Source organism: Physeter macrocephalus, chromosome 11 (assembly GCF_002837175.3).
Source record: "Physeter macrocephalus isolate SW-GA chromosome 11, ASM283717v5, whole genome shotgun sequence".
NCBI lineage: Eukaryota > Metazoa > Chordata > Mammalia > Artiodactyla > Physeteridae > Physeter > Physeter macrocephalus.
Window position 1 is genome coordinate 24,495,094 of NC_041224.1, and position 13,295 is coordinate 24,508,388.

General features: G+C 37.6%; 1 protein-coding gene across 4 annotated transcripts in view; it reads right to left on the reverse strand.

The window, feature by feature from the left end:
• Positions 1-13,295, reverse strand: part of MASTL (microtubule associated serine/threonine kinase like) — a 59,262-nt gene that overhangs the window by 31,319 nt on the left and 14,648 nt on the right. For all 4 annotated transcript variants that reach the window (XM_028494838.2, XM_007113676.4, XM_055087820.1 and 1 more), the window contains exons 5-9: positions 11,786-11,895; positions 11,444-11,594; positions 8,389-8,561; positions 5,312-6,457; positions 3,914-4,052 (exon numbers count right to left, since the gene is read on the reverse strand). In XM_028494838.2, coding sequence (XP_028350639.1) covers positions 3,914-4,052; positions 5,312-6,457; positions 8,389-8,561; positions 11,444-11,594; positions 11,786-11,895 — 1,719 coding nt within the window. The remainder of the gene's footprint in view (positions 1-3,913; positions 4,053-5,311; positions 6,458-8,388; positions 8,562-11,443; positions 11,595-11,785; positions 11,896-13,295) is intronic.

The following is a 13,295-nucleotide window of genomic DNA, read 5'->3' on the forward strand; positions in this document are numbered from 1 at the left end:
ATCACCTCACACCGTCAGAATGGCCATCATCAAAAAATCTAGAAACAATAAATGCTGGAGAGGGTGTGGAGAAAAGGGAACCCTCTTGCATGGTTGGTGGGAATGTAAATTGATACAGCCACTATGGAGAACAGTATGGAGGTTCCTTAAAAAACTACAAATAGAACTACCGTACCACCCAGCAATCCCACTACTGGGCATATACCCTGAGAAAACCATAACTCAAAAGGAGTCATGTACCACAGTGTTCTGCAGCACTATTTACAATAGCCAGGAAATGGAAGCAACCTAAGTGTCCCATCGACAGATGAATGGATAAAGAAGTTGTGGCACATATATACAATGGAATATTACTCTGCCATAAAAAGAAAGGAAACTGAGTTATTTGTAGTGAGGTGGATGGACCTAGAGTCTGTCATACAGAGTGAAGTAAGTCAGAAAGAGAAAAATGAATACTGTATGCTAACACATATATATGGAATCTAAAAAGAAAAAAAATGGTTATGAAGAACCATTAGGGTAGGGGCAGGACGGGAATAAAGACGCAGACCTACTAGAGAATGGACTTGAGGACATGGGGAGGGGGAAGGGTAAGCTGGGACAAAATGAGAGAGTGGCATGGACATATATACATTACCAAATGTAAAATAGCTAGTGGGAAGCAGCCGCATAGCACAGGGAGATCAGCTCGGTGCTTTGTGACCACCTGGAGGCGTGCAATAGGGAGGGACAGAGGGAGGGAGACACAAGAGGGAGGAGATATGGGGATATATGTATATGTATATTTATAACTGATTCACTTTGTTATAAAGCAGAAACTAACACACCATTGTACAGCAATTATACTCCAATAAAGATGTTAAAAAAAAATCAATTTCACAAAATTCATTACTGTGGTTAAGCAACTACCACCATTTCATTTTAAAACAAGTAGGAAAAAAAAAAGCAAGCAGGAAAGCATCATGGAATATGCCATTAGAAAAAATAATCACATGCATTTAGAGTGCCTTTTCATCTGCAAGCCACGTAATCCCATCTTCCCTAAAGAACACAAGGTACAAACAAGTCTCTAGGCTTCTATTTCTATAGTAATCACTATAAAAACATACAAAACACCTCGGTTAGTAGGCCTTTTAAGCAGCACTGAGAAAGAATTATTCCAACAGCTCAGATAATATAACCAAATAACAGAAAAGTAGGGGGAAATTGGGAAAAAATGTGCATTTTAATTTATTTTACTTAGGTTAGAAATTAGGACCCTTTTCCCAGCTCAGCCGAAAATGTACTCATGTCAAAAACATACATGATTTCTCCATGGATATGTCATACATACCCATATACTTGAGTCAAAGTCTAATAAGATCATGTATTGTGATAAATCATATTATCAATTATAAAATAAATCAATTATAGTATATATCATTAGCCAGAGATATAGAATAAAGTTGTTTTATACTACTGGCTTTCTAATTTAAAACCGCTTCTTTAATTTGTAAATTGATACTGTTAATTCCTTTCTATTTTCTAATAATAATAGAATTGAATGGTTTAGAAAATTCAAGCCCTTTTGTAGCCACTAATATTAATATTTTTATCAAGCCTATTTCTTCAGTTGCAATAAAAAAAGCTATATCTACACTCTCTGCTACCTTTAAAAGTTATAAAAAAAGGCCAAATGCCTACATTTGTTTTCACAGAGAAGAGCAATCTCTCTGGATGTCTTCCTGCTCAGAAGACAGAAGACAGTTCATAAATGAGCTGAAATGAAAAAAAATTTTGTATGCAATGTGATCTAGTTAGACTTTGACTGTTCAGTTAAATGTGCTTTGCCATGTTCCTTTATGGAGAAATTTACTCACCCAAAGTCAGAGATCCTGCATGTAAGAAAACAGGAGTTAGGTACATTGTTTTAAAGTTATGAGTTCATTCTCACATCATTAATTGAACTATAAGCCAGGTATTGTGCCAGATATAAGAGATACAAAGATGAGGAAGACAGCTTTCCCCAAGGAGAAAACACCCTACTCTGGGAGAGACAATACAGGTAATTTTAACACAATTTTAAAAGAGCTGAAACAAACATATGCACAAGAAGCTGTGGAAACTCAGGCCAGGGTCCCTAAGTCCCCTTGGCTGAGGGGAAGACATGGAGGGCATCAGAGGTCTCAACAGGATGTTTGGAATTAGAAAACTAAAGAGCCGAAGTGAGTGTTTCTGGGGCCTGGGATTCCAGGGAAGAGGTTAGAGAGCAGGGAATTGTTTTTTAAAATTATAAATTGCTGTCTATTATTTATTTTAAACACTATGTATCAAATTACTTTTATAGAAAATAAAAATTTTAGAATATTTCACTAGCTAGCTAAGATAACTACATGTCCCACTAAAAGAGTGACAAGATCTTGTCAAGTAAATCTTTACATTTGAGGTTTACTTTCATACTGTATCCTAAGTTGGAGAAAATATAAATTATAATATAGGAAATGAGCTGGCAAATCTGTGACTTAACAAAAAGGATAAAGTACCAAAACTAGTTAAGTGCCCAGAGGAACTTAGATGCTTTGGCAGATAAAGAAAGGGGAATATTAAATGTGTCTGCTTTCAACATTGTAGAGATTATTGACAAGGGTGAGTGAGGGCTGCCAAGGAGCTCTCCTGGAGGGCTATGCACAAGGAGAAATCAGACTCTAGATACAGCAGTGAATAATTAGTTCTCCATAATTGATCAAGGGATGCTTTATGGAAGAGGTGACATTTGAACTGATGAGCCGATGAGAAGAAATTTGACAGGGAGGTGACTGGGTACTGGCTTTTCTAAACTAAGGCAAAACAAAGCAAAACAGGACTTCCCTGCTGGTCCAGTGGTTAGGATCCTGCGTTTCGACTGCAGAGGGCATGGGTTCAATCCCTGGTCGGGGAACCAAGACCCCACATGCCACACGGCGCGGCCAAAAAAAAAAAAAAAAACCTACTAAGGCAAAACAGTTGTGCAAAATAAGGAAAATGTGAAAATAAATGTGTCTAAGTAAAATGGGAAGATAAGGCCTATAAAGAGACTAACTGAGAGACGAGACTAGCATGAGAGCTCAGAGCCTCGAATCAGTGACCTGGCTTTCTTTTTGCAGGTAGGAAGGAGCCACCAAGGAGGCTCCTTGGTGGAGCCACCAAGCCAAACACCTCCTCTGTTTCAAGGAGGGGAGTAGCATGAACTCCATTATGCTTTAAGAGGGAAAGTCTGGTGGCAATGATTGCAAAAAAGAGAATGAAGTTGAGGAGATCAAAGAGAAAGTTATTAAATGAAGGAAAGGGAAAGATGAGGTTCTTACATGGAATAGTGGCAGAGATGAAACAGTGAGGAGACACACTGCAGACATGTAATTCATCGGATTTAAATGCCTGAAGGTAGGGACAATGTTTGTGTCACCATGAAGATGGTGAACAGAGAGACGGAACAGAGGAAGAGCAAGCTAGAGGACAAGTCGAGCTCTGATACATAGCATCTGAATGACAGTAGAATACAGAATAGGCACTTTGGCCACGTGTCTGCTGCCTAGAGGAAGTCAGGATTAGAGACAGATTTTTTTTTTGGCCTCGTGGCATGAGGGATCTTAGTGTAGGCCCAACTGTCTATTCCTGAACCCAAACTAAAATAGACCTGGGGAGACATTTAGAACAAAGACAGTAGAGGGGGTGGAAGGCGGGACTTTTCTGGATCATTGAGACTAAACCAGCAGGCCAAGAACAAATGGCTGCATGTCTTCTTTCCTATAATAAAGGCCATATATGTGAGAAAAGAGTACTGCACGAGTTCATTTTCTTTTACCTTATGCAATCTAAGTACTAAAGAAATTTAAAACAATTTATCTCAGAAGAAAACATAGTGTTACTTCAAAAACGCAAGATGTGCATGCCTTACCGTGGGCCCTGCCTAACAGCAGTTCTGGTGCAAGGTAGTCTGGAGTTCCCAGAATTCGCCCATCATCCACAGGGGCCGCCCCTCTTCTCACACTCTTTGGAGTTCGGTATGGAGTTCCTGACTTGACCTGATCTGGGGTCTGATAATTTCAAAAGAGTTTAAGACACAATAAATATCTTAATTCCTTTTACAGTGAACAGAAATGCTAAAACAAAAGAGAAGCTAGGCTGCTGGGCATAAAAGATACACTCAAATACTTGATCAGTTTTGAAAATGGCCTTGTAACTAATTATAATTATGAAAAGTCCTATTGTAAAAAGCCCTAATTATAATAATGAAATTCAATAGCTTAGATAACACCAATTATTTCAGTAAGAGCTGGAAATGCAAGAAACAATGAATAAATCCACAAGAAAAAATTCTTGATAGGATGGATCAATACAAGCTTGAGAGCAGTCACAGAGGGAGGCTGTGGCTGACAAATGAGTGAATTACTAGGACAATGCATACAACAGAACTACACATAACTTCTCGTGCTAACTGGCATTTATGGGTTTTTTTTTGTTGTACGCGGGCCTCTCACTGTTGTGGCCTCTCCCGTTGCGGAGCACAGGCTCCGGACGCACAGGCTCAGCGGCCATGGCTCACGGGCCCAGCCGCTTCGCGGCATGTGGGATCTTCCCGGACCGGTGCACAAACCCGTGTCCCCTGCATCGGCAGGCGGACTCTCAACCACTGCGCCACCAGGGAAGCCCGCATTTATGGTTTTAAGGTATTTTGTTGTCTCACAAGGACTCTGTGGGACCAGCAGGACAGGTGTCATTATATTTTACAGACAAATGGCAGACAGAGGCTCTGAAGATAAGGACTTCTAAGTCACTCAGTAAGTTCTAAATAGAAAACTCAAGTCTTGTAACCTTACAGTCGAGGTTTACACTTCCTGTATTATGATGTCTCTCCGAAGGAAGGAAAAAATGAAACTTTGGGTTTAAAAAGATAAAGGTTTAGGGAAAAAAAAAAGATTTGAAATATCTATTTTAGAGATCATCTAAATATGTCCTTAAAAGGCAGTAAGGTAGATGGACTTTAATTTTGTATCTCAGAGTTGCTGTGATCAAGTGAAAATATGTGATTGTAAATATGTAAACATGTGCTATGTAAATATGTGAAAGTATACAGAACAATACAAATGAAGGAGGCATTGGAGTTAAGAATGATAAACATTGCTACCTGCTTTACCTTTCTGTACTAAAACCTCCAAGGAGCCATAGATTCCCAAGAAGCAAAACAAAACTATATGATTAATATTATATAGTCTAGCTGACAGGCAAGTGTCTGGCCTTAATAGTTTATTTTTCTAAAATCTAAAGGACAAAACATTAGCAAGTGATCACATACCTGATATGGCATGTAGGATCTTTCTTTTTGAGTAGGGGTTATAGCCATGGGATATGAACCACTACAGGCACATGAAATATCCATCACATCTAAAGAAGTAATGCTCATTTTGGATGGTTCTGAGCTATTGGATGCATTAATATGACTGTTAAAACTCCGAAAAGCCACAGCATTTCTTTTAGAGGTTAATGTTTTCAACGCCTCCAAAGAAGGAGCTAACATTTTTCGGTTGCTGTCTTGGACGGCAGGACTCTCATCACCTCTTGGAAAGGTGCTTTCTTGGCAGCTGGGGGATGTAGGAAGTAGGTCTTCAATATTTGATTCTTCCAAAGAGGATTCTTTGCTGCTTTTATCTGGATCTAAGGACTGCCTTCCTAATGGACTTTCCATGATGGAAATTCCAGGAAAAGATGAATCAGAGTCGATGCGAATACTTTGAGGAGTTCTATCATCATCGGAACACAGGAAACTAGAACTTAAGTAGTCTTTCTTACTACTCTTGTCACAGTCGTCATCCAGTTCACACATAAGGTTTTTTGCTATCATTGGGACAGGTGATTTTTCTGGTGTTTGTTGTTTATCAGTGAAAGAATTGCCCATGTTCTCCTTATTAGCCCCATCATTTTGCTGATCTCTGTATACTGACAGCCTAAGGTCCTGGATTTTAGCTGTTAAGCCTGTCCTTTGATTGGCATAACCATCTCTCATTTCATTACTACTCTTATACTCGATACAATTTTTTTTATTCTGTATAATTTCCTGACAAGGACTGGAGTCAACTAACTCAAAACTTCTTTTACAACTTCTTTTCCCAAGGTGTTCTTCAGTCACCCCACTGGAATCCACAGCACATTGATGTGACTGATGGTAACCAGACTGGCTTGTGTCAGCAGCCAGATGAACATTATTTACATCCAGTTCTCTTGCCTCCCAAGAAACTTCCCCAGAAGAACATTTTTCAGCAAGGTTTCCACAAGAGTTTCCAGTGGCAGGATCGGCACTGCTGTTATGAATGGGAGAAACGGCTAACTCAAGATCCCTTTTATTGAAACTTTTGGTCTCCATGGCATTTGTAGATTTTGTACATAAAGGCCTTTCAACTGTATTCCAACTCATCATTGTAGAGCCCACTGCGTTGTCACTTTCCTAAGAGGGAGGAAAAAACGGTTTAAAAAATTATGTAAAGCTGAGAATCTTTAACCTTTTAAACCTCTGCCCACTTAAGTGGGATAACTGACCCCATAAGCTACGATGGGTAGCTCTTTCCACATTCCCATGGAAAAACAGAACAATGATAATGGAGAATTAGAAAGCAATATAAACAATTATAGTATACATTTATATACATTATTTTGAGTGAAACACTGGTATAAAATTTAAACCAACTATTCTATAATATGTATTTGATGGTGTATTACATGTTATTTAAATAGGACAAATTAATAGGAATATATTCAGGCAAAACTGAGGGTAAGGCTACATTATGTATATATCTGCTGTGCAAAAGGGATGATTGTTTTGTATTTCAATCACAGGGCATGAAATACAGTTAATGGAAAATTACAGGCTAAAAATATTGTTAATGTAAACACGTATCACTTCATACAAGTATAATAAAACCAAGCTGACAAGATGAAGCTAAACTAATGGCAATTTGTAATTAAAAACCCCAAATAATAGGAGTTAATATCCATTGTCAACAATATGAACTGATGATGCGTTGATAACAAAGTGCTTTTCCTGAAGACTGTTTGAATTCCAACTCTGCAGGTGCCCTTGTGTGATCAGAATTTTGGACATAATCTTGCAAACTGGCATATGGTAATCAGGATTTTTACAAGATTACTCAGAGTGAATCTTCAATAAACCCTAATAGTGCATATTTTTGATATGTGAAAAATCGAACTTTATTAACTTACTTAGTCATAGTAAGGAGCAGTTAGTCATGAACAAAAAGACAATTCCTAAAGTACAACTCACTGCTCTGGAAGCACAGAAAATGATGCATTTGGGGATTAGCAAGTTTACCAGCGGTGGTCCCCTGTGGTCCATTGTCACTCCTCTGACCTAACCTGAGAGGCTCTACTGTAACCCAATCATTGCATTCCTTAGGGATGCAGATGAGGGAGGAAGAAAGTTAAGCTATGTATAGTTTGAAATATTATATAACATGCTTTCTTGAATAGAAAAGAGGTAAAATAATAGAATGGAAATCTGGCTTTTCCTGAAGCATTTATTACCTAGAGGGCAATCAATAAGGAGAGAAGGAAAAAAGATTGAGAAACCCTGCCTTAACTAAAAAATAATTTGACCTTACTCCTAAAATACACATATCAACAATAATGAAGAAAATCATGCTACTGAGAATAAGGAGCAAATAAAGTCCAATTTATTTTATCAAATGGAAGGTTTACTCTTTGTGTATTAACATTATTCTAAGCTAACATTATTTTGTCAGCATTCTATAAAGGAAACTTTGTTATATTTTTAGTTCCCCTCAGCTTTAATAGCTTTAAAAAGCCCGAAACAGAATATATAAATTAAGTAAGATAACTTTCAGTAAATTTATTCACTTGGTAAGCAATCTCCTTAGAATATATACTTTCAAAGACACACCTACATTACCTTTGTGGTCTAAAAGTTATTTCTCATCCAAAAGAGTTACCATTCCATTAAATGAGAAACTGGCAGAAAACAGTAAAGAAGGAGGTAGTATAAGTTTAAAATAAGACAGGTTAAAAAAACTCAACAATCTAAGGTCTGTGTGTGTCAGGGTAGGGAATTAAAAAAAAGAAGTCCATCTAGATGCCTAGAAACCAAACATTTACTATTAATATACTGCAAAAATAAAAAAATTGGAATCTCAAATACTGAGCAAGAATAATTTCACATTTGAATGAGAAATGAAATAGTTCAAGAGAATTTGACAGAATATATAGGAAAATGAAGAATACCTTGACTGCCATTCATGTAACCATTTCATTTCCTTACAGAATTTGTATGAAAAGGTACATAGCATCTCTATCATTAATTGGACACACATAGTTGGTTTTGGGTAAGGTGCATGTCACTCTGACCTGGCAATCCTTTTCCCATCTGGGACTGCTGTGGCACTCGGATTCCACACTGGACATGAAGGTGTGGGATTGACTGCTGGTGCTGGATGTCGCCAGCCTTTTCCTAGACTGGAGGAGATGGGAAGTTAGACACTTCACAGGCATCCCGGGGTGGGAGGCAACGGTTTCAAGACCTGTGGGGAAAGAGGAAACATTGAAGCTTATGTCACATCTTTCCTACTTTCCCGCTGACCCTGAATCTTTACAGATAATTAGAAAAAGTATTAAGTATTTCATATCAGAACTATTTCCATGTAAACATTATTTCATCCATAAGGATGGCTTTGGGTGGTTTTGGCATACAAGTACTGTTCTGAAAGTTAAAAAACAATGCAAAACTCTCAATATTCATAAAGTAGAAATCAGGACTAGGGAGCGAATTTACATAATTAGGAGGAAATCCATTTTGAATAACCATTATCCAACTTGAAACTTTTCTTGATGAAGGACCATTATTGATGTGCTATATCCAGGTGTGCTAGGAGGCTGGAATGGGACTACGTTTACTCGATTCAATTTGTATTTAATTAAAACTATGGCTTTATTTTAATGTTGAGGTTTACATGCTTACAAGTGTGGAATTATATACATCCATAGAGACTTTTTTACACTACTGGGTAAAATAAATAATAGTGATTTGTCTAAGAGTGAGCCAGTGCAAGAAAGCAGCACCATCTATATGATACAAGTTCCTGTATCTTATATACAAATAACGATGCTAAAAATTGTTGCTCTGGGACTTCCCTGGTGGCACAGTGGTTAAGAATCTGCCTGCCAATGCAGGGGACACGGGTTCGAGCCCTGGTCTGGGAAGATCCCACATGCCGCAGAGCAACTAAGCCTGTGCACCACAACTACTGAGCCCGCGTGCCGCAACTACCGAAGCCCGCGTGCCTAGAGCCCGTGCCCTGCAGCAAGAGAAGCCACCGCAATGAGCAGCCCGCGCACTGCAACGAAGAGTAGCCCCCACTCGCCGCAACTAGAAAAAGACCGCGTGCAGCAATGAAGACCCGATGCAGCCAAAAAAAATAATAAATTTTTAAAAATAAAAAAATAAAAATTGTTGCTCCTGAACTTAAAATGAGACACAATAGATAATCATGCTTTTACTAAAGATCACAATACATGCATATAAAGATTTTATATGTATATAAAAAGATATGTATATCTTGTTTTCTCTTTCCTGAAAAGGGTGAACATGACTTTAATCCCAAGTAAATTCTTAGTTTACTATAGTTTTTTTGATCTAATAAGCCTTAGAATTTTAAAACTGGAAGGAGATTTGAAAGTCCGTCTAAAACAACTTTCTCTTTGGCACATAAATCCTCTCAGTGGGATTCCTGAGACTCACTGGACACTGACCTTGACATGTGAGTAAACTGCTCAGCTGCCTTTCCCCAGCAACATGGGAACTTGTGTCTGATCTAATGTGTCTGCACACTGTATATTTGCTACTGAGCTCCTTCTGGATCACCGATACGATCAGACCATTCCCTGCTTTGGAACTTTTGGTGGCTCCCATTTTTCTACAGCTTACATTCCAGGCTCTCTGTAACAGCACTTGATCCTTCCCCATGTACCTTCCCCATCTACCTGCTAAACTTCCTTTTTCTTTGCACGTGCTTCCCATTCTCACATGTTGTCCTGTTGTCTAAAGATGGAAAATACTTCCACGTGTCCATGCCTTTGCTCATGCCTCTATCTGAAATGCCCTTTTCCAATATACTTGGAGCTATCAAGATCCTATTTCTCTTTTTAGGTCCTGCTTGCCTTTCCTATATCTTTATTTATAACCATTCTTGATTTTTCCAGTTAGCAATGATCACTTTTTGTGCTGGATCACAGTAGTCTTCCTGTGGCATTTATTTTATAGGACTGTTATTATTATCCCTTTATATCTACAATCACCACAAAATTACAGGTACTCCGGAGGCAAGGACCTCTCGTATTCATCTTCATATTCACTCATGTGACCAGCACAGTGCCTACCACGTTCTGATCAGATTAAAAAATGGCTGAGGGAGATGCAATCATTTCCCTTAAGAACAAGGCTATAAATCAAATTTGCATATCCTATATTTTAACAGTTTTCTATTTTTTTCCCAGCCACACCACGCAGCTTGCAGGATCTTAATTCCCTGACCAGGGATTGAGCCCGGGCCACAGCAGTGAAAGTGCCGAGCCCTAACCAGGACCACCAGGGAACTCCCTAACAGTTTACCGTTTATCAAAGTTATATATATATTTCAGCTATTTTGATGTTCACAGAAGTGTTTGAAGAAACAAGAGGAAAGGGTCAGTGGACAGAAAACTATATTTGCAGTCAGGAATTAACTGACCTACTTACTAGTGTGTAACTGAAAGTTTTCAAATATTAATTTTCTCATTTGTAAAAAGGAGGCAATTCTTCTATCTATCTATCAGTCTATCCATCCATCCAAGATACGTACAGATTTGAGGACCAAATTCAAAACAAGGTAAAATCTATGAAAAAAACAAAACTAATTACCCTTCAAAGCATCATTATTCACATTCCCAAGATGATGAACATGCATGCAGACAACTAAATTGTCCACTGTTGATAAGTTATAGAGGGTGAGGTTAAATGCTATACAAATGTCCCACTTGCCTCCTTTACTACTTGACTTTTGTCTTTTATTGTGTAATAATTAAAAACCATACCTTTACTTCAACTATTTTATTTCAGAATCTTTTGGAAATAATTTTATAAAGGCACAGAATAGTACAAGTACTACATCTTCTCCATATAAGACTTCCATAGACTCAGTACAGTAATATTCACCCAATGATTATTACAATATTATAGCTCATTAAGAATTAACTTGACATTTTATTCTGTTGATTTAGAGATCTGCAACAACCCCTGTCAGAAATGGCATTTACATGATAAAATAGAAGAATGCCACAGAGCGTTTGAATATTTGAATATTCCAAAATACTTTGTTCCTCAAAAGACACATTTAATGGAATAAACTACCTTTTCTTTTATACTCACATGATTTTAGTAGTTTGCTAGAATAAGGAGTAATGTCCTTTTGATCTATAGACATAGGACAAGTTAGTCCTTGAGAAAGCTGTGATGTTTCAGATACATGGGTTGAAAGAATATTTGCAGAGTCTTGACTTGTTTCTGCAACTGGTGTGTGCTATTAAAAAGAGAAAGAGAAAAACAAATGCTATGATTTACCTTCACAAAAACACCACCTAAATGCATAGACTGTTATACACCTAAGTAGATAAAATGTTGAAGTAATTCAACATGCTTGATATTTTAATTCATTTAAATGGCAGTCATGAAAGGGCATATTATATGAGTTTTTTCTTATCAAGTACTTACAAATCCCAAAGAGCTGATGAGAGATAATACTTGTCCGGGGGTTCTTGAATAATAATCTTGCCTAGGTTTAGCCATAGATGGTGTTGTAAGAATATCCATCATATTGATATCTATGTATGGAAAGAAAAGTATATGATATTCTTCAAAAACTTCAACTGTCATTGACTAAGTCAATACTTATTTGTTCTGAACTTTGCCTCACTTTCCACATTATTAACATTATCTGTAAAGTTGGCTTGTGCAAGACAAATAGTGCTAGGAAAGCCATCACGCCATACAGTAAACATGTGCAACTAAGCAGACAGAGAAATACAAACACCATATGTTCCCTCTATGTACAGAATATAAAAAACAAAACAAAACAAAAAACCAAGCTCAGGGATACAGAGAACTGATTGGTGGTTGCCAGACATGGAGGTAGGGGGTGGGAGAAATGGATGAAGGGGGTCAAAAGGTAAAAATAAATTAATCAATTAAAAAAAGATAAATACAAGGGTGATATCTAACTGGCAAAAAAATAATTCTTGGTAATAAAGTATTAGAAAAGGAGGTTGAGGGGACTTTCCTTGTGGCATGGTGGTTAAGAATCTGCCCACCCATTTTTCACAGAACTAGAACAAAAAATTTCACAATTTGTATGGAAACACAAAAGACCCTGAATAGCCAAAGCAATCTTGAGAAAGAAAAACATAGCTGGAGGAATCAGGCTCCCTGACTTCAGACTATACTACAAAGCTACAGTAATCAAGACAGTATGGTACTGGCACAAAAACAGAAATATAGATCAATGGTACAGGATAGAAAGCTCAGAGATAAACCCACACAAATATGGTCAACTTATCTTTGATAAAGGAGGCAAGACCATACAGTGGAGAAAAGACAGCCTCTTCAATAAGTGGTGCTGGGAAAACTGGACAGCTACATGTAAAAATATGAAATTAGAACACTCCCTAACACCACACACAAAAATAAAGTCAAAATGGATTAAAGAACTAAATGTAAGGCCAGACACTCTAAAACTCTTACAGGAAAACATAGGCAGAACACTCTATGACATAAATCACAGCAAGATCCTTTTTGACCCATCTCCTAGAGAAATGGAAATAAAAACAAAAATAAACAAATGGGACCTAATGAAACTTAAAAGCTTTTGCACAGCAAAGGAAACCATAAACAAGACCAAAAGACAACCCTCAGAATGGGAGAAAATATTTGCAAACGAAGCAACTGACAAAGGACTAATATCCAAAATTTATAAGCAACTCATGCAGCTCAATAACAAAAAAACAAACAACCCAATCCAAAAATGGGCAGAAGAACTAAATAGACATTTCTCCAAAGAAGATATACAGATCGCCAACAAACACATGAAAGAATGCTCAACATCATTAATCATTAGAGAAATGCAAATCAAAACGACAATGAGATATCATCTCACACCGGTCAGATTGGCCATCATCAAAAACTCTAGAAACAATAAATGCTGGAGAGGGTGTGGAGAAAAGGGAAC